The sequence below is a fragment of the Mollisia scopiformis genome (genome assembly GCF_001500285.1).
Source record: "Mollisia scopiformis unplaced genomic scaffold LY89scaffold_8, whole genome shotgun sequence".
Taxonomy (NCBI): Eukaryota; Fungi; Ascomycota; class Leotiomycetes; order Helotiales; family Mollisiaceae; genus Mollisia; species Mollisia scopiformis.
This window is the reverse complement of record NW_017263588.1, coordinates 1-23,448: the sequence shown is the minus strand read 5'-3', so window position 1 is coordinate 23,448 and position 23,448 is coordinate 1. Positions and strand designations below refer to the sequence as shown.

General features: G+C 47.7%; 9 protein-coding genes across 9 annotated transcripts; 6 read left to right on the top strand and 3 right to left on the bottom strand.

Moving 5' to 3' along the window:
• Positions 1-25: 25 nt before the first annotated feature.
• Positions 26-1,582, top strand: LY89DRAFT_475031 (uncharacterized protein). The gene is made up of 2 exons (XM_018207802.1): positions 26-551; positions 611-1,582. Exons 1-2 carry the CDS (start codon positions 362-364, stop codon positions 1,204-1,206), a joined length of 786 nt encoding a protein of 261 aa, XP_018073393.1. The 5' UTR covers positions 26-361; the 3' UTR covers positions 1,207-1,582.
• Positions 1,583-1,918: 336 nt separating this feature from the next.
• LY89DRAFT_695738 (uncharacterized protein) lies at positions 1,919-2,874 on the bottom strand (the record flags this gene model as incomplete). The annotated part of the gene is made up of 3 exons (XM_018216781.1): positions 1,919-2,615; positions 2,697-2,747; positions 2,816-2,874. The coding sequence occupies 3 exons, from the start codon at positions 2,872-2,874 to the stop codon at positions 1,919-1,921; spliced, it is 807 nt and encodes a 268-aa protein (XP_018073392.1).
• A 1,433-nt stretch (positions 2,875-4,307) lies between these two features.
• Positions 4,308-13,250, top strand: LY89DRAFT_641862 (ubiquitin C-terminal hydrolase-like protein). The gene is made up of 12 exons (XM_018211732.1): positions 4,308-5,341; positions 5,387-5,546; positions 5,598-8,304; positions 8,358-8,516; positions 8,566-8,716; positions 8,765-9,062; positions 9,115-9,340; positions 9,388-9,494; positions 9,541-9,761; positions 9,810-12,539; positions 12,591-12,647; positions 12,697-13,250. Exons 1-12 carry the CDS (start codon positions 4,663-4,665, stop codon positions 12,783-12,785), a joined length of 7,584 nt encoding a protein of 2,527 aa, XP_018073391.1. The 5' UTR covers positions 4,308-4,662; the 3' UTR covers positions 12,786-13,250.
• Positions 13,251-13,348: 98 nt separating this feature from the next.
• LY89DRAFT_474794 (FAD/NAD(P)-binding domain-containing protein) lies at positions 13,349-15,010 on the bottom strand. The gene has a single exon (XM_018207799.1). It carries the CDS (start codon positions 14,849-14,851, stop codon positions 13,643-13,645), a length of 1,209 nt encoding a protein of 402 aa, XP_018073390.1. The 5' UTR covers positions 14,852-15,010; the 3' UTR covers positions 13,349-13,642.
• A 691-nt stretch (positions 15,011-15,701) lies between these two features.
• On the bottom strand, positions 15,702-16,917 carry LY89DRAFT_474803 (uncharacterized protein). The gene has a single exon (XM_018207800.1). It carries the CDS (start codon positions 16,687-16,689, stop codon positions 15,886-15,888), a length of 804 nt encoding a protein of 267 aa, XP_018073389.1. The 5' UTR covers positions 16,690-16,917; the 3' UTR covers positions 15,702-15,885.
• A 144-nt stretch (positions 16,918-17,061) lies between these two features.
• Positions 17,062-18,723, top strand: LY89DRAFT_612453 (uncharacterized protein). Its single transcript, XM_018210622.1, has 2 exons — positions 17,062-17,836; positions 17,891-18,723. The coding sequence occupies exons 1-2, from the start codon at positions 17,409-17,411 to the stop codon at positions 18,567-18,569; spliced, it is 1,107 nt and encodes a 368-aa protein (XP_018073388.1). The 5' UTR covers positions 17,062-17,408; the 3' UTR covers positions 18,570-18,723.
• A 524-nt stretch (positions 18,724-19,247) lies between these two features.
• Positions 19,248-21,295, top strand: LY89DRAFT_641853 (general substrate transporter; the record flags this gene model as incomplete). The annotated part of the gene is made up of 7 exons (XM_018211731.1): positions 19,248-19,459; positions 19,522-20,045; positions 20,213-20,419; positions 20,470-20,750; positions 20,811-20,884; positions 20,934-21,060; positions 21,113-21,295. Exons 1-7 carry the CDS (start codon positions 19,332-19,334, stop codon positions 21,293-21,295), a joined length of 1,524 nt encoding a protein of 507 aa, XP_018073387.1. The 5' UTR covers positions 19,248-19,331.
• A 354-nt stretch (positions 21,296-21,649) lies between these two features.
• LY89DRAFT_474739 (uncharacterized protein) lies at positions 21,650-22,248 on the top strand. Its single transcript, XM_018207798.1, has 3 exons — positions 21,650-21,719; positions 21,786-22,027; positions 22,082-22,248. Exons 2-3 carry the CDS (start codon positions 21,815-21,817, stop codon positions 22,151-22,153), a joined length of 285 nt encoding a protein of 94 aa, XP_018073386.1. The 5' UTR covers positions 21,650-21,719; positions 21,786-21,814; the 3' UTR covers positions 22,154-22,248.
• Positions 22,249-22,416: 168 nt separating this feature from the next.
• On the top strand, positions 22,417-23,398 carry LY89DRAFT_612447 (uncharacterized protein). The gene is made up of 2 exons (XM_018210620.1): positions 22,417-22,990; positions 23,043-23,398. The coding sequence occupies exon 1, from the start codon at positions 22,438-22,440 to the stop codon at positions 22,978-22,980; it is 543 nt and encodes a 180-aa protein (XP_018073385.1). The 5' UTR covers positions 22,417-22,437; the 3' UTR covers positions 22,981-22,990; positions 23,043-23,398.
• The last annotated feature ends 50 nt before the right edge of the window (positions 23,399-23,448 follow it).

The following is a 23,448-nucleotide window of genomic DNA, read 5'->3' as shown; positions in this document are numbered from 1 at the left end:
ACAAGATCCTCTCCCTCAACTTCTCCTCCCCGTCTTCACAAGTCATTGGACGTGTCTTTATCTTTGTCTTTCGCGCAGCCTTTCTCGAAGTCAACGCAAGGCAGAGAGGTTTGGTCATTATGTCTCCTCGTCCTCCTCCTCCCACCCCGGGTCAACCTCGAGCTTCGGCCGCAGGCATCAATCGTGGCGGTGGCTCAGGTTACGCGCCAGGTAGGAGTTGCAAATCCCCCGAAATCCCTGGTACAATCTAACGAATATACTAGGCCGTCCTGCTGGTTATAACAATACCAGAGTTGGTCCACCAAAGATTCGAGAAACCGTGCTTGTAAGCATTCCACAATTCGCCAGACAATGGAGAAATATGCTGATATTAAAGGTGGCCAATGGACCTGTCCTATCCGAGCAGGCACCTGCCCGAACACCACCTGGCCGAGAGCGTATCGTCACCAACATGACTGCGGATGACCCGACCAAGCCGTGGATTCCGACCCACTTGCGGCAACCATCTGCTTTTGGTGCGATTTGCCGTATGGCTGATATGACTGGCATGAGTAAGTATCTGGCTGATAATGTCCGTCCATTTCTGGGTCTTTTAATTAACCACTTTTAGAACTCGAAGAGTTGACAACTGATGGTGTCAGCATTCCAGGAATTCCGAGAAATCGTCCAGTTTCTCCGAACATCCCTCGTGCGAGTGCAATCCAACATCAAATGCCACCCCCTGCTCCCTCTCCTGCTGTCACTACACAGGATGAGGACGACCCATATGGCTGGATGGCCGCCATTGTCAATGGGCCAGACATGAGTGATTTTCATGTTGCTCCTACCGCTACAGTTGCCGAACCTGCTCGTGTAGCTTCTTATTCTGAGATGGATGTCGACATGGCCGATGACTCTGCTCCGATTGTCTCACCGAGAACATTCCACATTGGTACGTTGGCAGACTCCCAGTGGGCTTCCACTCGAAATTCGACTTTCCAACAAAGCCAACCGGTCTCTAGAGGCCCACTGTCGAGTTCCGTCTCCGGTCAACCCTTGAATAGCTTCAGCAACAGTACGGAGAATGTTAAGCCAACGGCCCAAAATGTACCTTCTCAGGCTCCAAGCCAATCGAATGCTCCAATTTCCACTGTCTTGACTCGAGCTCTCGCCGAGCAGAAGCCAGACAAGAAGTTGGCCACATTGAAGGATTCCCGTTGGGCTTAAGCCTTGGCTGACCATGCAATTGTCCAATACTTAGATTTCTTTGTTTATTGACAAGCTCCTTCTACTTCCTGCGAATTTCTCGATCTTGCTCTGCAGCTGCTGGTCTATTTCCGTCGTGGCATCTTTATGCATGGCGACTGCGCTTTGAGAGAAATGGGCCAAATAAGTTGCGCTTGGGCTGGTTTTGAATTATGTATTGATACTTTGCTTTTTTTTCAGTCGATCATGAGAGCGGTGATGATGTGTCGATGAATGATCGAGGGAGTGGACTGCACTTCTCTGATCTATGCGTGACGACTCGGACTTTGTATGTGTTGCTCTGGTATCCCTACGGCTTCCTTTCTTCGGATTTGAGGCATCATTGGACACCAAAGAAGCACAATACATCGCAATACTAGAATACAGGCAACCAGAAATGAAAATACATTAAATACAGAAATTTTCAAAACGCGTGCTGGAGGATCGTAATATGAAGGCTTCTAAGCTTAGAGAAGTAGGCTTGTGGACACCAACCTGCAGCTAACAGCAATGAGTCGTTGAGAAAGCCTTAATTCCTCGAATCTCTACCTCTGATGGGCTTCAAAACAGATTTGACACCCCAATACATGAAATATCGTCAGCACCATGGCCATTTGGTATAAAACTCTTTTCAGTTCATTGTTCCATGGTCGCGAACAGCTGCAATCACACTCTGCTTCTCTTCTTCCTCTACCTAGGTATGATCTTTTGCTTCCTTCTCTCTCGATTCTTTCTTAGAAACACCAACAAACGTATCTATTGCATTTATCTTCACACCCAGATACTCTCCCCTCTTCACTTCATCTAACCACGGGATCTTGATCTCAGGCACAGTCTCTCGCACCACGGCGATCAGTGCTTCCGCCCCAGGAGCAGAACTCAGAATACCAATGTGGGAAGTACGAGCAAGAGAGAGCAAGGTCTTCAATTGAGTTGTCTGAGGGTTTGATAGTGGGATCAGGCGCGTTGGTGGCAGAGATGGGTGGGCGAGAGATGAAGTGTAGATTAGGGTCGGGAGATGTGTTGTTAGGAGAGTAGGAGTAGTGGGTGCTGGTTGTAAGGCGAATATCACTGAGAAATGCTGGAGAGGTATCGAGTCGTCGGGAATAAGAGTCTCTTCTTCCTCTGTGTTGGCATCGAGTCTACTGTCTGCTTGCTCTGGCCTGGAAGCTCGAGATAAGGATTGTAGGTGGCGTAGGATGCTATTCAATCCTACTACGAGATGTTTTTGAATCTCTGGAGGTGGTGGCACATCAAGAGGTTCCACAGCCTCAGTGCAGGAATTCGAAACCGCCTTTTCTTTGGCTTCTTGACGTTTCCGCTTTTGGCTTCTCTTCCCTTTCGAAGGCATCACGTGGTCATTTCGATATTGGCCAATTGGAGAGAGAATCCTGTATTCAAGGTCAGTATGGGTTTGAAACTTCAAAGGAGATCATCTATGGAAGAAGGGATAGAAAATCGTGAGTGGATACCTGCAGAGGAGGTCAAATAGAACTTTTTGGTCCTTGTCTGAAATTTTAGGCCTGTAGATCGCATTAGCGGACAGGCCTTGAGAATGGTGGGAGAGCAAAGCTAGGCATGTTTTACTAACCATTCGACTGCTGTGAAAGGTGTGTCGAGCTGAAAAATTGTCTTTGCTTTGCGCTCCATGGTGTATTTACTGGATTGGTGCTTTGAAAGATCTGAATTTTTAATGCTGCCGATGGTGATTGGAGAGCATTAAAGTTGTATCGCACTGTATTGTAAATTACCTGTCGAATTAGCTGGGCTGACTGTTCGCTTTGCGTGCCGTCATTGTTAAATTTAGGTTGATTGGCAACATTCAAGGTCATTTTCGAGCTCGTAAGTCTGGTCACGTGGGCGAAATTGAGTTCACCCTCAAACCATGCAAGTGATGTGATCAAAATGCTTGCTTGTGCGAAGTGTCGACATTTGTGAGTTGCAGAGTAATGTTTATAGACTTACAGTTGGGTTATTGAATGAGGTTGAGACGTCCTAATGACACATTGGCTGATTACCAGGAAGCATCCAGCATCCTCGGCCTGGAGACTACCTGTACAACACCTGGCAGCTCTAGGTTTGTATCACATCACATCACATCACATCTTCCCATGTTAAGGAAGCCGGTCCAATCAAATTTTTGGTCATACACTAGGGCTATGCATGTAGCCGCACCTGCGTCAAGAGATCACCCTACAAGACAAACGCGTTCTAACCAGGTAGCACCTCGAAACCAGGAGACCGACAGCTTTGGATTGTTAAGAGACGTCTTCGTGTCTCTTTTGTCTGATAATAAAAATCGAAGTTTCCCTTGAGAAAGTGAACAAAGCGTCCTGCAACTTACCTGCTTTGGTTACATATTCTAGATGCAGGAGCTTCACAATATTAGCTCTCCGCTTTGAGAAAAAGCTGGTCAGTTAGGCCTGGATCAGTTCCATGGTGAGCACTTGTGTGTTCGAGCAACTTCGTGCTTCGATGGGATTGCGTACAGTACAGCAGAGAGCTTCCGCGATCGAGGCATGAAAGCTTTGATTCCCAAAGGTTGAAACAGTGGGGTGCATCTCAACGCCTCTGGCTGCATATAATGCAGAGCATCTACGATAGATGGTGGCAACACAATTGCGTCTCAATGCTCAATTTGTAAATTTGATCTGGTAACTGATATTGTATTTTGTGGTCTTGACTCTTGACCAGTGAATGACGCTGATTAGGATGAGAGCGAACAGGCTCCCTCCGCTCCATCGGTTGGTCAGGGGTTAGGTTAGGGAAGCGGAGCGGAGCTAGCAATAATACGTGATACCAAAGAAATATGAAAATTGTGCCCTAGCAGTATTAGGAGATTGGATGAAGTGAAGTGAAGTGAAGATTCCAAACGGAATACATCCAAAGAACATGCTGGTCACCTCTCGGCCCACGTCGCAAAGGGCTCCATCAATGATCAATCGTGAAGCCTCAATGAACGTCACTGGTGCCTGTTCTAAAGAACGCGAGTCCGCTTCGGGCTTAGCGTTCTCCGAGCCCCTCCATCGCTCGATAAGAGAGCAACACTGTCCAAATTTCTAGGAGCTTCATGAGATCGATATCGACAACTCGTCCCCAGATGGTTCTCTGCAGCTGCCTTTGATTTCATTGCATGAGTCTGCCTTTGATCCCGCGGGACCTTCCTTTCTACCCATTCCCATTCTTTCCGCAGCAGCAGCGCACATCCGCCAGTCGATCTCCCAAAAGCCCGAACCTCAGAATTACCTCTTTCCCATTTCCCATCTTCCATCGCGCAGCAGCTTCTCGACCTCTCGCGTAACATAACCGCAACCTCCACCGATGGGACCGCACACTCTATCCAACCCTTCTTAAGAAGCTTCTCAGCTCTTGAGCGGCGGAGCTGCCCGCGACCTCCCACGATCACTCTCGTAATTCATTGCTGCTCGCTCCTGCCAAATGGATGAAGCACCACGAGAACGCGCGATTTCCTCAGAGCCTTGCTCAGGTCGCCCAAACCCTTTCGACGACACAACCGACCAAACCTCTCGCAAGCGACAGCGGACCTCGCGCGGAGGCTCTCGGAGTCGATCAGTAGATACGGTTCCGCTTGGAGTGACAGTGGAGGAGTCGCAAATGCCACCGGCCTCGTCTTTACGCGGGGAACCTGCCAGCACCAAGGCTGAAGCTGATTCTCCTGCGCCATCTACTCCCACGCGTGCCTCGTCCGAGCAAGCACCTGCAGAACCTACCTCCAGTCGAGTCACAATCAATCTGCGGACCAATCGACCTCTCGATCCCATACCTTCCTCACCCCCTTCACCGGCAACCCCATCCAAGATGCCTGCTGGGCCCAGTGACAACGGAGCAAGAGCTAGTATTGAGTCGGAAAGCGATGCACTCTCCACAGTAGCTATGGAAACCCCCACATCATCTCCTTCTGCCATGGGCAGTCCAGAGATTGAGCTTGTTACAGGGGATGACGATATTTCAGAGTATGAGCACCGAAATCCGCCCGTCTCTATTATCGACGACGATGTTGTATTCTTAGATCCTCTTTCGACCTTTCCTTACTATGCGGAGGGAGCAGAGACACTGTCCACTGCGGTGACTAGGATGTCAAGATATTTTCAATATGGTATGTTTTGCGCTTACCACAGATGATTGGTGCTGACTTGCAAAGACGCAGTAGAGACTGACGAGGCATTTGTGAAGATGCGTGACTTCTTAGAGAATGTACTACATTCATATCGTCATTTGGATAGTTTCTACGAGACCTTTTCCAAAAACCAAGAATTCTTTGCACAGCTTCCAGATGTCTTTTGGGCACTAACTTGGAGAAGGTATGACAACACCGTTATCCGTGCGAACCCAGCTGATTCAGATGCATTAAGCCGCTTCTTTGGCGAATTTCTTCGACGAAACCGTGACGGCCGGGGAGCTCTAACTGATATGTTATGTCAGATGGCAAGACTCGCGGGCAAATTCGTGGCTATGGATGTCAGAACTCTATCATATCGCGCCCAACAAGACAATGAGGATCTAGAACCTGATCTATCACGAAACAGTCTTGGTGCGCTCGCTTACCTACTCCGCGAGGATGAAGTCAATCATCTTGGGCGTAATCTGGAGAACCATTATAATTGGAATTGGGAGGAGGATGTTGCTCAGATGTCCGACAGTTTCCAGACGGAGGGAGGAACCATTCCGGCACTCACGAAGCTCGTCCAAGGCCAGCTGAGGCTTATCTCCAGGTTCCCAAAGTTCATTGACAACCTCACCGATCCTTGCCGACTCGTGAGCAGGATTGTTAGTGACGCAAGCCGATATATCGACATGGCCGATGTCTCGCAACAGCAAACAGTCGATGGCGCCAAGCAGAAAGTCTTTCAAGGCTACGAGTTCTTCAGAGTCATGTCCGCTGGTCTAGAAACCATCATCGAGAAACATGTCACTTTCTTGTCGCCAGATGCTGCTCTTGGCCACTTGAACTGCCTGCACAACATCTTAAAGAGAAACTTGCAACTCAATCCAAAAGCTTATCGCGATTTTGTGGAACAACAACGACGCGACCACTCTATGCTTACTAGACAACAAGCACCACAAGCTTTCTCGTTGGAGTGGAAATTTGGCATACTGAAGAAGTTGATCACTTCGGCTCAGATGCAATTGCGTGTCACAGGTGTCACGACAATGTGTGCTGACTTGCTCGCTCTCTACTCAAAGCAGAAGAACAACGACGTGTCACATAATCCCTATCTCCTCTACCCTGCGGAGTTCATCATTCAGAACCAACTCGTCGATTATATTGTAGGTATTGGATCACATCCCGAGATCATCAACGAGAGCAACAACATCCTAGGCTTTCTGATTGTGACGAAGACGTACAAGGCCAAGCAAACAGATATGATATGGCAGACAGTCATGAACAGCCAGGATCCCAGGGTCGTAGAAGCTATACTGCGAATGGTCAATCGGTGTCACAATCTCTATGACTATCGATCGTTGCTCTATCTCTGCAAGAAGATTAGCGATGTTCCATTGTCCTCGTTCAGCGGGGCAATGCGGGAATATTGCAGCAACTTGTTCCTCCAGCTAGTGGTCAAAGCCCACGACGCAAGCGTGGCTTACATTGACGCACCACCATACGAGTTGTGTGTCCGACTGATTCGGGAGGCATCCGTCACGACTCTTGAATATTCTGATGGTTATGTTGATTTGCAAAACTTTGCTACTATCAAATTTCGGGAATTACTAGGCAACGGACCAAGTCCCGACGTTCGGAACGCTATCTATTTGGGCTGTATCCAAGATATCTCCACCAAGACTGCTTCCACTGCTGGCAGTATTTGTGTCATCAACGCACTTCTTCGAGCACCAGGTGTCCCTCCCGGTATGAGCACTGACCTGCACGTCTTGACTTCTGAGCACGGATTGACTAAGCTGTTGGTCGACGAATTGGAATCAGTCATTTCTGTATGTGGCAGTGAACCCATCCCAAACAGCCCAGCAAGCACAGCACGCCGTGAGTTGCTCCTTGCTATCATTATCGAAAAGCCAGACTCGATCTCGCCTGAGCTTGGCGAACGATTATGGAATGCACTAGTGGGAAGCCAGTCGAAATCATCAGCAGAAAGAAACATATCTTGGCAAATCTTGAATACTGCAGTCCAAAGATCATCCACCTCCAAGAACAGCTTCCTCGCTTCCTGCTTCCGAGATCATCTACCTAGATTGCCGTCTTATTGCTTTACCAGAGGCGCATTGGATTTCGCTCACGTTGCAGTGCGTTCTTGGTTGGAAGAAGCTCGTCATGACTTTGCTGAAGAAGGAAGCAAATTCGAGTCACCTGCACTTGAGCAACTTTGGCACATGATCCTGACGGCACCTGCTAATACCATTGATGCAGAAGCTATCAAGATCCTTGTGGGAGTCTTTGTGGACTCTGCTCTGATCCTATCTATTCCACGTCCAATCGCTCGCCATGTTCACCTAACACTGGTTGACCGGTGCCTGAAGCAGCTCAAAGGTGCAGCTTCTCAGTTGAAGGCATTCAGTGATGGTGCTTCGAGTGGATCTGATGAAGGAATGGTCATTGTAGCATCCGAAGACCAATTCCAAGAGCAAGAAAAGACCTTTGCCCGCTCCTTGGCCGTGCTCCGAGAATTCCTACGAGCCTACCAGATTAAGCCGCAGTTTGCGAGTCCGAAATCAAGATCACCGATTGCTGCAGCTACAACTGCTGTGGAAGGCGAGCTCCTCACGCTCAAGTATCAATCATTCGATGGCGACAAGCAAACCGAGATCAAGAGTCTTGCTCTTGGTAAGTTGAACACCGCAGCCTCGCTCTTCGCTACTCTGCAGAAGGCCACGGGATTCAAGAACTACAAAGTCTACTGTGGAGGAAGAGAGATCAACCCAGATGAGATAGAGGTCTGCAAGTCGCTAGAAGAACTGAACATTAATGGCCTAGTTCTTGTTCGCAGTCGGGAAGCCTCAGATATACACCTAACTAGTAAAGGCTCACTAGAAGCTGAAATTACGAAGCATTTCGACGATCTGTGGAGCTATCTTGGAATGCATGAGAAAGTGGCACAAGAGGTACGAGTACACCATGAATCGTCTGTTGTCCAGCTACTAACTTCACAACTAAGATATATTATTTCTTGATCAAATTTCCTGTCTATGCGCGTATGGTGAAGGACTTTGAGTCGGATGTCTCGTACGCAGAGATATTCCCTTCTGGCCAACCCTTCAAATCACTATACGCCATCCACTGCCTACGAGACCACATCACTGCCCAGTCAAAGCAGGTAAATTCATCTCGTTCACTAGATTTATGTTCGCGTCTAACCAATCTAGGGAACACTTCAGGAAGAAACCCTGTTGAGAGCCATCCAACTTCTAGTCTCAGCAATATCGGACCCCAAAGTTCTGGATCAATGTGGCGGTGACAGTCTCAAGGATTGTCTTGCTTTGCACCTGCTAGACTGCTTCATACAATTACTTAAAGGTGAACCGTTCTTCCCTGTTTTCGTTTTCGGGGCTAATTGCGGTATAGAATCGCCACTTCCAAAGTCCCTAAATAGCCTCCTCGACGAGACTTTACTCGAGCGTCTCTTACAGTTACTGTATGGTGCAATGGCAAGCGCTACTTCCCAGAATTCTGTACACTTGACATGGAGATCATTTGAGGCCATCCTGGACGCTGTCTCTCATTGTTCCGACCTTTGGCAGTCGTTCGGTGCTCATTTGAGCAATAAGACTCTCGTACGAGATCTTCTTCTCGACGATGATCGCTCAGCAATTCGAAAGAGTGTTGTGAAGCATGTCACACAGAAATGTAGCTCAAGCCCCAGGTAAGACCATCGTTCTTATAACAACCGGATAAATCTAACTCTGATACACTAGCTCTTCCCAGCTCACGACAAACCACTTCGCTATGACGTTCTGGCCTAAGATTGCTGCATTAATCCCAGTAGCAACACAATATCCGGAGCGTTGCGAGGAGACATTCACTTTAGCACTTACTTTGTTCAATAAGTTGGCAAACGCAGACACTACTGCTGGCTTCTTTAATCTGAATAAACTAGTGAAGGAGTGGGGCACTTTGCTGCTTGCTTACTCATGCGCAGAGGTATGTAAAGCTCAGCATCTAGCTATAACATACTAATCCCTTCGCAGACTGTTGGTCATCTTGAGAGCGTTGATATGGTTGCGCATGGCCTCGCAAATCTTCTCTTATCAGCTGCGCAGCGTGCAAAATCCTCGCGGCAAGTACTGGCGTGCGGGTAAGTGTTGCTCCTTCACATATCTATCTGAAACTAATACCTCTAGGTCGATCGGAACGGAATTGTTCAGGAGACATCTCTTCCCGGAGTTCTCTGTGTCACAACTTAGCAGCGATGTGGTCGTACCTCGTATTCCCTTGCTCAACCCGGCGACTCGACAAATCTTGGCGGAGACGATATACTTCTTGGTCAAAGATGACGAGCGACACTATCAGGAAGTGGTGGCCTCTATGTCTGGACTGGTGCCGTATGCGCCTGGCGACGATGGTAGGTCTCACAATACATCACTCATGTCTAGTGCTAATCCTTTGGCAGGGCCGTACATCTACGATATGAGCTTTCAATTCGAGAGAGCCAAATCCATCAGATCCCACACTGGATATGTTGGCCTTAGAAATCTTTCGAACACTTGTTACTTAAATTCGCTCTTCACTCAACTGTTCATGAATATTCCGTTCCGGGAGTTTATGCTGCAGGCCCATGTCTCCAATGGTCTTACATCGCAAACCTTGTTGTTCGAAACACAACAATTGTTTGGCCACATGCAGAACAGTTTCAAGCGTTATGTGGATCCCGCAAATCTAGCAAGCTCTATTCGAACCTACGAAGAAACCCAGATTGATGTCACTATTCAGATGGATGTTGACGAATTCTATAACCTTTTGTTCGATCGTTGGGAGGGCCAGATTCTGTCTCCAGATGCGAAGCGAAAGTTCAGATCTTTCTACGGCGGCCAACTTGTGCAGCAGGTCAAATCTAAAGAGTGCCCCCACATTTCGGAACGCTTTGAGCCATTCTCGGCTATTCAATGCGACATCAAAGGCAAAAGCTGCCTGCAAGAAAGTTTACAAGCTTATGTCGATGGCGAAGTCATGGAGGGCGACAACAAATACAAGTGCTCACAGTGTGATCGCCACGTCGATGCGGTGAAGAGAGCTTGCTTGAAAGATATTCCGGACAGTCTAATTTTTCACTTGAAGAGATTCGACTTTAACCTGCGCACTCTGCAACGAAGCAAGATCAACGACCACTTCTCATTCCCCAAGACGATCGATATGAAACCTTACAAAGTCGAGTATTTGACGGACAGCCCTGAGGAAATCCTGGAAGATGTATTCGAGCTAGTTGGCATCCTCGTTCATGCTGGAACTGCTGAGTCAGGACATTACTACTCCTTTATTCGCGAAAGACCTTCTACTAGCGACAAGGACGCGTGGATCGAGTTCAACGATGACAATGTCAGCCCATGGGACCCTAATCTGATGGAAAGTGCCTGCTTTGGAGGACCTGAGTACCGTGGTCCTCTTGACACGGGCTTGCAATACGACAAGACCTGGAGCGCTTACATGCTGTTCTACCAACGTTCAAGTAGCCTGACCGCACAGTACCAGTCTTTAGAGCGTACTAAGATGACTAGCCCCGTCAGACTCCAAGTTCCGACACCGCTTGCGAATCACATCGCTATGGAGAACGAGATTTTGATGCGCAAATACTGTCTGTTCGACCCCTCGCACGCTACATTCGTCATCAAGATGCTCTCTAACGTCAAACAAATCAATGGTGGACGTTGTTCTGCACTACATCGCATGGAAAAGGATTCACTCAATGCAGCCGCAAACCATCTTGACCAAGTCTTTTCACGCACCAAGGACATCCCAGACTTTCCATCTTTCATGATGGCCATTCGCCAGATATGCCACAACTGTGCAGAATGTTGCCGCGATTACTTGGAATGGTTTTTTGATTGTCCCGAGGCTCTCAAGGCATTGCTACTTCGCAATCCTGATATGGTCGTCCGCAATGATATTGCAGCCTCTATCCTCTATGCCCTGACCAAAGTCAGGCTTGAGGCAGCATATGCTTACGGGCTCGGCGACGATGAAGACAGCGTTGATGATGTCGAAGACAGCGACCCTCAGCTGCTTCAGAGGATGGTCAAGGCATTGAGCAAGTTATTCGAGGTCTTTCAAACTCACGTCCGCGCCTGGCCGGAATACTTTGGACTCATCTGGAGCATTGCCAAGATTGGTAAACGCGAAGCCACTCTTTTGCTCGATGCTGGCTTTCTGCGTAAGTCTCTTGAGATCGTCAGTGCGGATCCGCTGCTTCCACTTAGCGTCCAGTACCAAAAGATGCTCAACACCATAACCAAGCGCATGGCCTCCAGGCCTGTAGCATACGACAGTGTGATTGGTCTTATCTCGACGTTGATGCAGACCTGCGATGTCACTCTAGATCCCGTAGCTGATGATGACGAACGACTTGACTTTGCAGTTCACGACTGTCCAATTCCTTTTACCGTCACAGAGCGCCACCTTATCATGCAGCATTGGACGAGAAATCAAGCTCATATCCTTGTTGAGAAGCTGTGTATGATCGAGCAGAACCAGGCTGCTACGGAAACAATCCTCATTGATCTTCTTGACTGGCCGGAAGCTCTAGATCAGAATATTCTCGCAGCCATCCTATATGGCATCAAGCAAAGAATGCATACCCGCTCGTTCCTCAGGGCAGCGTTGGTCTATGCTGAACATTCGAAGAATCCCAAAGCTTTCACTACGGTCTACATGCATGCAGCGAAGATCGCTGCTCATGTTGATGGAGATGGCAAGGAATTTCTACAGTTCTTCAAGAACCTTCTTGATATAGAAGGTGAAAACTTCATTTCTAGCCAAGAAGAGATACACAAGCTTTCTCTTGATCAACTACACATCTGGGCTCCGGCATTATTGACTGATCCTGATCAATCGGTACGAGAGGCGACAGAGGAGCTATTAGAGGTGCTTGTTCTCACTCATGGTCCCGAAATTGACTTTGGGGGACCAGATGAGGACCAGGCACAGACCGCTTTGGTCGTATTGACAGCCAAGAAACTGGGTCTCGCTTGTCTTGACTATATGCACGAGCGTTTCATTCGCCAGCGTCAAACTGCTGTGCGGACAATGCTCGATCCGATATTTAACGTGGTGGAGAAGATCAAGGAGTTCTTTGATCCCGAAGATCGAGATGATGTCTACACTCATCGTTTCTTTGAGCAGTCATCAGGTGTGTTATCCTTGAAGGCCTTGCAGCGCCCTGAGCTGACTGATTGCTTAGCTGTTCTTCCTACATTAAAAAAGTGTGCTGTTGAAGAGGTCGAAGATGATATGTCTGGTAAGGATAAATGATACACGAAACGATGAGTGGCGACTAACTCGCACAGATTGGGATGGCTCAGACGATGCCTACGATGATTCTTCGGAGCCGCCAATGGATAGACTCGGAGACCTTTGTAGTCAAGATCCGCTGTGAACCCTCACGTGCGAACGACTTTATGATTGCTTTGCTTTGCTTTGCTGTTAGGCGTCGGTAGCGAATGGGACCCATGGTTGGGAAAATAACTGATAAACTGCTGGATGCACGGAAACTGGCGCAAATGAGGCGTACAAATCGTTTCTTATGGAAGTGCTGAATGCTTCAGGCTTGCACGGCATTCTTCTTTGACTTTCATTTCCTGCTCCTGCTTTGATTCGATTTGAGAATGGTACGGGACACAGTACTTTGGTTGGCATACGATTGAGCGCATCGAGAGTGGATTGACAGGGAATTGCGGGTGGTGCTGAATTAGATGGCCTTATCTCCCTCGTGCTTCTTGTGGTAGATTGACGAGGAAGAAGTATGAGGTCAATATCAGTGGGCTCTTGCGCCGTCATAATTAATTGTAGTCTTCTGTATGTTGTGAGATCGAGAGTGGAAATTAAAGTTCATTTCAGACCTCTTGTCGTATCGTTGAACATACCTCGAAATCCATGTGATCAGCCTTATTGCTCGATCAAGCTTCACTTAACATTCCACACTCCAATTGATCATGGGGGTAGTCTACTGTAGCCTCTACTCAGAGGCCCATGACTTTAAGCACACCTAGGAACGTACTCACGTATCAAGGAACAGGTGTGGTTGATGTGAATTTTGTGATTGGGTCTTAAGGTAAAGTCTTGCGAAACAAATAAACAAATAAACTCCTCGCTTTTCTCAATTACCCTCCGAATATTATTTCCAAAGCAACGAAGACCGCCCAACTCCCTCAAGAAGACAAGCAATGACGCCAAAATGCACCGATCTACTCCAGCATAAATCCATGAGTTCGGAACGCTGGTGCAAGAATGCTTTCAAGAAGTGGAGGCCGGTTTGCGATAGTGAGCAATCAGGCGGCCTGCCAGATGCTCACTTCCACCCGCACTAAAATGTTTCTGCATGTTGTCCATGGTCTTCTTAGCGAACATTTCACCCCGAGGAAACATGTCGACCTCATATTGCTTGACAACTTCTGCCAGACTCTTTCCTTCACCTCTCTCAACGAATTTGACAACTTCTTGTGCCAATGACAGAGAGTCCATCATGGCTGCATTGACACCAACTCCGCCGAATGGGGTCATGAGGTGAGCCGCATCTCCGATGAGAGTAACGCCAGGTCTCGACTCCCACGAAAATCCCACTGGTAGCTGATAGAGAGTGCGTGGAACCAACTTGTCTTTGCTCTCTAGGATCATTCTCTTCAAGTCTGCACCGCAATCATCGAAATACTCCTTGACGTATTGCTCCTTAGCAGGGCCGGGGTTGGTCCAGTCGATACCGCAGTCCTTTAGGAATGACTCAGGTTTTCGGAGACAGGCATATGTTCTCACGCTGCCATCACCAATGCGTTGGATCTGAATGGTACGGCCTTCGCCAAATGAATAACAGCTACCAGCACCAGCATACTCGGCCATCCAGGGGTTCTCCTTGACAACGTCGTAGGTCCAGCACTCGATCAAGCTGATACCGGAGTATGTAGGCAAAGTGTCAGAGAGTAGCTTTCGGATCTTTGACCAAGCTCCATCAGCGCCGACGAGAAGGTCAAAGTCCTTATCAATCGAGCCATCCGCAAAGTGCAAATCGTACTTTCCACTTTGGCCAGCAATAGCTTCCTTCAAATGCTTGCCCCAACGAATAGACTCTGGCTTGACGGCACCAAGTAAGATCTCCTTCAAGGCGGAACGGTCAATTTCAGGACGATTGGCGAACTTCTCTTCTTCGGGAACTTCACGCTTGTCGGTCGTGTTGCCGTCCCAGAGAACTTCACCGTCATTCTTCACAATCTTCAGAACGTCTGATTCTGGTCGGGCGTATTTGGTGAATTCTTTCCAGAGACCGGCTTCGACGAGTGCAGCTTGACCACCTCTGGGGTGGAGGTCAAGAGTTCCCCCTTGGTTGCGCTCGTTAGGCGATGAATCTGAGTCGTAGATGGTAAAAGAGATGTTGTGCTTTTGGAGGATGGCACCGAGAGTTAGACCCGCCGGTCCAGCGCCAATGATTGCGATTTTTGGGGTTGTAGACATGGTTTTGTTTTGGGGGTTGGTGGTTGGTGTTTGTATTACTGAGGAGGAAGAAAAGTGGAGATGGAATTCTTCGGGGTTAAGTGCTCGAAATTAAATGGTTTGCTTGTATTTCGTAGATTAACGGATGTTTTTGATTGAGTGAATGTCGGAATGCAAAGGATTTGGAAGGACTATAAGTAGTTGTTGGTGAATAATTAAGTGGAACGGAGTTTCATGGTACCAAAGTGAGGCCCTCGGAGTGTCCATGGCATGGCTGCAGCTACCCTGCGTTTTGTGCCTCCCAACACAACATTTACCACTGTAAGGCGACCAATCGTATGTGGCAACAAATGAGATTAGAACCAACATGCTGCAATGTTGGAACTTCCAGTGTCCGACGGCATTGGAATGACCAACACAGAAGTCCGAGATTCATCGCACCGCACTTCCACTTGCACCGAGACCTTGTCATGTCTGTTGGGTTTTCTCTTTTACGCCCCTCCGAACCGAGGTCGACTCGGATCCGGCGCCAGAAATCGCGCATTGAGAAAGGTGCATCGTCGAAGATAGCCAAATGTAAAAGGCCAACATACGAGACGACAAATGGTTGGAGTTTGCATACGAATGATCTTACGCAATTCATCGTTGCCTTCAGGTCTCTAATTATTCCCTTGGCCCCGAGGTAGGAATCCAGGAGAGCTCGAATATCCGACTTCGCTATCCAACCTCCGACACAGAGGAAGAGTCAACATAATGTTCTGCATATGCCATATTGTATCGACTTTGAATGTTCGTCGCGGCTTCTTACAATTGATTGGCCCGTGATTAGAATACCGAACTTGAATGATCGTCCATCTCATAAGAGATCCATCTTCTTCGGGAGAATCCCCCATGCTATGGATACAGCTTGACGATCTCGAGTAGGCCCAACTGCTTTTCTCCAGACCTCAACAAGTAATACTTGGAAGCTTTATATGGAGTAGTTCCTCATTCTCAACCCACAAAGAGTATCTCTCCTACTACCATACGCGAATGAACTGTGATGTGCCACACATTCACCCACCTTTCTTCCATCGGAAAGTCAAACTGACCCTCTTCCAACCTAAATCTCGTCCTTTCTTCGTCCGAAGGATTTCATGCTGCCATTTCCATCTACTTTCACCCCTCATCACACACAAGCTCCTCCCCTCCAGATGCACATCTTTAACTCGTCCTGTCTTCTCTGCCCTGGCAGCTTTGCCACTCCTGACACTTCCCCCATCTTCCTTCTTTAGCTCATGGAAACGCAAGTAAACAGGACTCAATAACGACAAGCCTACCACAGGTTCTCCAAACGAGAAGTTCTCCACATGCGCCGAGATCCCCTGGTCGTCCAAATACTCATTTACGATACAATATTGGGGGATCTGATCAGCGCCAAAGACTCCCTTGGCAACAAATCGGTCAAGCAACCAAGATAACTCGAACGGCATGGGAGGAGCTTGCAAAACCTGTGGCTTGTTGCTTCTCGTTTCATGCTCCCCTGGGGAGGCGGCGTGATCACTCGAGGGGGCCGCTTTCTTCTTTGGTAGCAAACAGAACGTCCCGCCGAAATGCATACATCGGCGCTTGAGATCAGTTCTCCAGGTACATTTTGCGGGATCATTAAGAAAGTCAAGGAGTTGCTCCTCTTCATCTTTCGAAACGAATTCCCGAAGGACGGTAAGCCCGGGTACGGCGGGCGTTACGAGTGGGAGGGGCTCCGAAGTTGCTTTCAGTGTGCCAGGAGACTGTCGTTTTGATGCAAAGAAGTCCGAGATTAGCCTTTTGCGTTTATTAGGGGAGCTTTGTGCCTGATATGGTGCGGGATCAAGCGACATTGAGGAGTTGGTGATGCTATCTTGGGAGACAGCACGAACGTCTCGTGGGTGCAGATAGATGTACAGTATGTGTGCGCGTGCCTGAGTGGGAAGTTTATTTGGCTCCCTTGCAGATGAGAAGGGATATTCGAGTCGAGTCGGGTAGTGAGCGTCATCAACAACAAAAATAGATGTCGGTAGTCCCTCTCACTCCGGCCATTGATAGATGGGCTCCTAGATGTCTCCTAGATGTCTCCCAAATGTAGTGAGCGGTCGTGTTTCTATTCAGACGCAGGTGCGTAATTATTCATACCTCACCTCACCTCACCTCACCCCACCTCTTCACCCACTCAAAGCGAGAAGCGCCACCAGGTCTGTTTCCCGGCCCCAACCCAACATGCATCCAATCACTCACTAACTTGTTTCAACGCCAAAATAGCATCATGTTTCGAGTTTCGAGTCTCACGCGCTGAGTTTTTTTCACTGGACACCTCCTGTACCTCGTACCTCCACGTCTCCATGCCGTTCTTGTGGGGTACAGTACGAAAGCTGCTATTTTGGACAGCTCCAGAACCAGAATCCAGGGACGGAGACTGAGAAAGGTAAGGATCTTACCGCTTTCCTTAAATTTATTCTAGGAATCAGCCACAGGACGCTTTCGTCCAGCTTCGTATATTACATGTAGGTCTGCACGACTTTCTCTGCATTACAAACATTGCACACATATCTCAGTCTTCAACATGCCTATCACCAAATCCTGTATCTCGCCGCCAATTGAAGCAGGCCAATCACTCCTCGACGCCATGCAGCTTCCACCTCAATTTACCAACGCTCTAGAATACGTTTCTAGCAGATTGGCACGAAAGCGACTACACCTCTCCCTCATCGTGGTTCGCAAAGATGTACAAATTCCCGGCTCTCCATTCGCACAATGTCCACAATCACCAGCAACCTTCAAGAGATCCGCGAGCAAGAGCTCCCTCAGCTCAGTATCAAGTTCCAGCTCCACCTCTTCTACAGCTTCGGTATCCCGAACGATTCGACCCAGTCTACCAACGTCACCAAACCCATTTGGTGTCAGTCTCATGCACGCGAGTACTTTGACCGAAAAGGCCGAGAGAATCTTGCAGCACACCGTTGCCAAAGCAGAGAAGAAATTCTCTATTGGGTAAATAGCTACTTGATCTTAGATTGTCAGCCTCGCATACTAACATCCAATCAGGTCCGGCTGGCTTTCCTCCCAACCGCTCCCAACGCTCCAAGCCTCCTCGACAAATGACCTCATTCGTCGCTCTCTAATTCAGAACGAAGTCATCTTCTCCTCCGAGGGTCTGACTCTACTCTCTCTCGATCACGTCTACACTTTCAAAAGCCAATTACACACCTACTCTCGCTCATTAGCCCCATCCGACTTGACTTGTGCTGTGGATGAGCTCCGTCGCCTTGTTCTTGCCCAAGGCGGACGAAGGGTCACGAAAGGATATCTCATGCGAGCATACGACTGGTTAGGCATCAGCCTGTCCGCGCTGGTAGATGTCAATGAAGGCTACAAATTCGCCTACGGAGGCAGTCAGCGATTTGGAGGCATTGAAGTTCAGAATGAGGAAAGACGAACACCTCCTCCTCTGAACACATTTTTTGCCACTCGGGACCTCAAGCTCATGAACACTTATGTGGCATATGAGGACCAGAGTTCTGAAGGTACCAGCAGTTTGGGAAGCGCAAGCCAGGAGGAGAGTGTGGTCAGCCGCTGGAGGGAGGACCGAGGACCCCATCTGCGTGGACCTGCTACTCCAAATGGGTTTGAGGACCTCACACCTGTGACCCAGGAAGAGTGGTCCTTCTTGATCAACAGTGACAGCTGGAACGGGGCCAGAACTGTCGCAATAGAGACTTGTTGATATTCTTGTTTACAATATTTGCATATCTATTTAGCGTTTCCTTTGTTAGCATCCGAAAGCAAGAGCTGCGATCGGATGAAGCATTTTAGACTCGAGCATTTAAGCATTAGAACGGTGTCCAAACATATTCAATAAAATTCAAAGACCATGTCACATATCTACCATGTCTCAACATATCTGAACGAGACCGAATGCGAGAAATTTGGCGAGTGCCATGGTTATAATCCGAGATCATCTCGTGGTGCTAAAACCATGCTCATTTTCGTTAATACAATGCTTGGAATCCCGAGGTCCTTTTCTGTTATGTGCCAAGTCTTGATTCAAGACTTCATTCTTAACTTTATCGAACTCGAAGTCATGGCGGTCTTGTGATTACGTATCTAAATGATGTCGACGGCAGTGCTGCATTCGGTGCCGTATCTCGGCATTACCTTTTCGGTCTGCAAAACGATAAAGCACGCATGGCACGATCACAAAATCTGTACTCGCCATGCGGGGCAGAGAGCTAGAAATTATTGGCGCATGTCAAGTTTTGACAAATGGTATTCTCTGATCCTTAATGCAGCAATATGCCATTGCCCTGGTCATGCAGTCGTACGGAGTCGTGCAGAGCAACAGCACCTAAGTGTTTCTCAAATGAGCACATTCCTGTTACGAATAAATACATCGAGGTGCGCAGTCGAAATCTCGGTACGCACTCACTAATATTATCTTATTCACGATGCTACTGTAGGAAATTTGCAAGGAAACTATTATTGCAGTATGTTGGCGCTCTTGAGGCTGTTGTCCAAACACAAAGCCGCTCTTTTCGTGGCTGCGGTTGCGAGCACGGCATCTTTGCTATTTGGCTACGATACAGGTGTTGCCGGATCTGTTGTTGCCCTCAAAAGGTGGATTATTCGTCGAGCTCTCAGTCAGGATTCGAGGAATGAACATTCTAACCACTGCTTAGCTTCTCATCAGAATTCAAATTCTCTACCGATGCTGCAAAAGCAGCTGACATTTCCTCGAACATTGTCGCTCTCTTGAATGCCGGGGCCTTCTTTGGAGCTTTAGCCCCTGCTATTTCATCTCGATACTTCGGGCGCAAGATCGTGATAAGTGTTGCGGCCTGTTTTCTCCTTCTGGGAGGGATTCTACAAACTGCTGCCCAGCCGCTAAGACTGTCCATGATATATGGTGGCCGGGTGATATCTGGGTTTGGGGTGGGCATGGTCAGTAATCTCGTTCCACTTTACGTGGCGGAAACTTCGCCGAAAGAACTTCGTGGACTTCTGATGTCGCTTTTCGAGATGTTTCTTGTTAGCGGCGGGCTGTTGGCTTATTGGACAACCTATGGTTGCTCAGTGCACTTAGAGCCGACAAGTAAGCAATGGCGGATACCCTTGAGCATCCAGATCACTCTTGCAGAAATTGTACTTGGAGGGTCCTTCGCCATTGTTGAATCTCCTAGATGGCTCGCCAAACAAGGCAGGTGTACGTTTATTCCATTACTACGTTACGGGAGCGTCGGAGCTACGAGCTGTCTCAAAGATTGAGACATTCGGCAAGCGAGGATCATCATATCGCAGCTGCCAAAATGCAAATAGCTCCCAGAGCTTCCTTCCAGATTTTCAACACTCTATAATAATAACTGACTGCAGGGGATGAGGCTGGCGCTACGCTCGCTTATCTAAGGGGTATTTCCTCTGACGAATCCGAGTTGAAGTGCGAGCTTGCTGAGATGTATGCACAGTTGGATGAAGAACTCCGCACCACGGCAGGAAGATCTGTCAAAGAAATGCTCCAACGAGCGAATTTTTTCAGAATACTCTGGGGCTGTGGCATTGCGTTCTTCAATATTTGGTGTGGTAGGTTTTCATTCCTCTGGCGAGATTGAAAGAAAATACTAATCTGAAAGGGCAAAACGCCATCCTGTATTATGCCCCAACCATTTTCAAGCGGATTGGGTTCAGGGGCCAGAACCCAGCACTTTTCGCCAGTGGGATTTTCACAGTCATCAAAGTGGTTGTCACGATTGCCTTCCTTGTCTTGGGTGTGCAGAACTTTGGCAGGAGAAGCATACTCTCTGTGGGGAGCTTCTGTATGATGGCAATGCTATTCTCACTGGGCGCAGTCTTGAAGACCCACCCTCCAATTACCGGGCAATCAATTAATAACTCTCCAAGTGGAAGAGCGAAGGTACGTTGTTGAAAAAACGATCATTGAGCTGCACAGTACAGTCGCTGATCGTGTCGCCAGATGGCTACAGTTTATCTGTATATCATCGCCTATTCAATGTCATGGGGTCCTCTGATCTGGGTGTACATGGGAGAGTGAGTATCTCGGAGCTTCAGGATGCGGCGCAGAATTGACTCCGTACAGGATCTTCCCAACTCGAATTCGTGATTATTCGATGGCAGTGGCAACCATGGTCGTGTGGTTCTTTAATTTCGTGGTCTCGAAATGGACGCCAGCGATGATATTACATATTGGATGGAAGACTTGGATCGTATGTCAAGCTATCAATCGTCCACTTTCACCAAACAAGCTACTCTTGACAGGTTTTCGGGACAATGAATGCTGTTGGATTTCTTTTCACTCTGTTCTTGCCGGAGACGAAGAGCTTATCGCTGGAAGAAATGGACGTTCTCTTTCACGTGGTGGATCAGTCAACCCGCCTTCATGATATTGAAGACTACATCGCCACTCCACAGCCAGAAGCTACTAACAAATCTGAGCTCTGAGTATGTTCGGCTTTGGCCGCGATGAAAACACAAGTCGGGGACATCGTAGTGTGCGCCAGGACTGCATAAGTGTTTGATACATGATTCATCCATTATACTCACTTGTAATATTCTATAATTTCCCAATTGTAAGTCCCATAGGCCATCCTTTGAACTTCAGCTTTGCAGATTGATTGGGGAGATAGGTACACCAATCAGAGCCAGACATGACTGTGAGTGGTTAGGGCTAGTGCAAGTCTGCTCTCGTTTCCTTTCCAATGTGGAATCTGAACGTTCACATTAGCCTGAACTTCTTATCAAATCCATTTGCCGATGTAAATCAGAGATCCCATTGCCGAGTGTACACTTTTGCCCATTTCACTACATCCCAGTCTATAATTCTCCCGCACATAGCCGTGTAAACTTTATCATAAGTGGATATAAGGTACAATTGACGCTCTCCCATAGTTTGATATTCCATTTCCTCCTCTCTCTTGCTTACAAAATACAACTTGCTATCAATCAAGCACAAGTACAGCCATGCGGTTTATGACCACTGCCCTTCTCGTTTTCGACGCATTAGCCAGCTTCTCGTCTGCTGCGAGCAATAGCTCGTGCGATACTTCGACCGATGCCTGCGTCGACGTTCTAGACAACAGTCATTGTCAAATAACAGCTGTCGATAGTGGAAACAAAACTGCATTCTTGGAATGCTTTCAGGGAGGGTACAGCTCGCTCGCGCCAGTCACGAAGGTAAACTCAGTAGCATGTAAGGTGATTATGGATATGCATGTTAATTCGATACAGATTTGTCAGTGTGTTGGTTGTGTTGGGAACCCGATTGACACTTTCATCACGAATAATACAATTTGTACCTAGTCGGAAAGATGAAAGAGAGAGAGGTGTTGATTGAAATACACAATTTGCATCTCGAACATTCAGGCACCTTTGATCTTTTATGGGAATGATTTGGCAAATATGCTTTTGATTGAGCTTGGAATTCTTTACGTTTAGTTTATATTATTTTCCGAAATACGATTAAGAAATTAAGAAATTAAGAAATTAAGATGTTTTGCTTATTAATATAGATATTTATTATCGAAATACTTTTCACTACGAATTGATCCCGGCACTAAATTGACCGAGTCGCGACAAGAATCAAAATGGAAGACCCAAGAGACAACAAGGAGCGCAATGTTACGGATATCGCTCCAGATGGCGATGTTATTCTGATTATTGGGCTGGATAAGGTGAAGCTTCGTGTTCATTCTTTGTTTCTGAAGACAGCCTCGAAACCCTTCTCCGCTATGTTCGGGCCAGCCTGGAAAGAAGGCCATGAATTGCTTGATCGGAACGAGCCAGTCGAGCTGCCACTGCCTGAAGACGATTCCGGGGCGCTCAAGCTTATTTGTACCGTTCTTCACCACCAGAACGATGCAGTTCCTCAGACCCTTGCTGCAGGCGACGTTCTGGGGCTTGCCGTTACAGCGGACAAGTATGACTGTGTTGATGCCCTGAAATTTGCGAGCAGAGATTGGCTTCGGCCTGGTCAAAACGAAGCTGGCGATCTAATGCTTCTGACAGCCGCGGCATATCTATTCCGTAACGCTCAAGCCTTTAAGGAGATTACGAAAGCATTGATCCTTAACCACCATGGTCCTTACCTTGCTCTTTCATCTAAAGAAATTGAATCTGCTATAACTTAGAGAGTATTCTGTAAGTAGGTCGATAATTGTTTTGGGCCTGTAACTGACCAGCCAATTCGAAGGTCTGCTAGAAGAACAAAGGAGCTTTGCAAGGCTGAAAATAGCAGAAGTACTCATGGCAAGAATAAATAATTCGAGCGGGATGTGTGTTCACAGGTGTGAATGGACAAGTAAATATGCATATACATATTTAAAGTTGCTAGAGGGAAAGGACTTGTGGCCAGCGGACTTGCTCCGCATATTTATTTCTAAGGCAATAGACTTGGCAGACACGATTCCAGATCCGATCCCCCAGGAGGCCAGTATTGCATGTACATATGGGTACAAGCATTCGGCGCCAGAGTATAGGGGTGACCGTCGTTATTCCTTGGAGAACCTGAACAGCAATATTAGGCTTTGCTTGCTTTGCATTCGTGTGAATAATAATACAAGCTTTAATTATAATCATAGTTTTAACGATATGTAATT

Excerpts from the sequence above, each read along its gene's own strand:
- LY89DRAFT_475031 (XM_018207802.1), top strand. The coding sequence starts at position 362 with ATGCTGATATTAAAGGTGGCCAATGGACCTGTCCTATCCGAGCAGGCA. Across the intron at positions 552-610 it reads GGCTGATATGACTGGCATGA|AACTCGAAGAGTTGACAACT; the intron begins GTAAGTATCTGG and ends AACCACTTTTAG.
- LY89DRAFT_641862 (XM_018211732.1), top strand. The coding sequence starts at position 4,663 with ATGGATGAAGCACCACGAGAACGCGCGATTTCCTCAGAGCCTTGCTCA. Across the intron at positions 5,342-5,386 it reads GTCAAGATATTTTCAATATG|ACGCAGTAGAGACTGACGAG; the intron begins GTATGTTTTGCG and ends TGACTTGCAAAG. Across the intron at positions 9,341-9,387 it reads TTGCTTACTCATGCGCAGAG|ACTGTTGGTCATCTTGAGAG; the intron begins GTATGTAAAGCT and ends ATCCCTTCGCAG.
- LY89DRAFT_474794 (XM_018207799.1), bottom strand. The coding sequence starts at position 14,851 with ATGTCTACAACCCCAAAAATCGCAATCATTGGCGCTGGACCGGCGGGT.
- LY89DRAFT_474803 (XM_018207800.1), bottom strand. The coding sequence starts at position 16,689 with ATGTCGCTTGATCCCGCACCATATCAGGCACAAAGCTCCCCTAATAAA.
- LY89DRAFT_612453 (XM_018210622.1), top strand. The coding sequence starts at position 17,409 with ATGCCTATCACCAAATCCTGTATCTCGCCGCCAATTGAAGCAGGCCAA. Across the intron at positions 17,837-17,890 it reads GAGAAGAAATTCTCTATTGG|GTCCGGCTGGCTTTCCTCCC; the intron begins GTAAATAGCTAC and ends ACATCCAATCAG.
- LY89DRAFT_474739 (XM_018207798.1), top strand. The coding sequence starts at position 21,815 with ATGCGGTTTATGACCACTGCCCTTCTCGTTTTCGACGCATTAGCCAGC. Across the intron at positions 22,028-22,081 it reads CGCTCGCGCCAGTCACGAAG|ATTTGTCAGTGTGTTGGTTG; the intron begins GTAAACTCAGTA and ends AATTCGATACAG.
- LY89DRAFT_612447 (XM_018210620.1), top strand. The coding sequence starts at position 22,438 with ATGGAAGACCCAAGAGACAACAAGGAGCGCAATGTTACGGATATCGCT.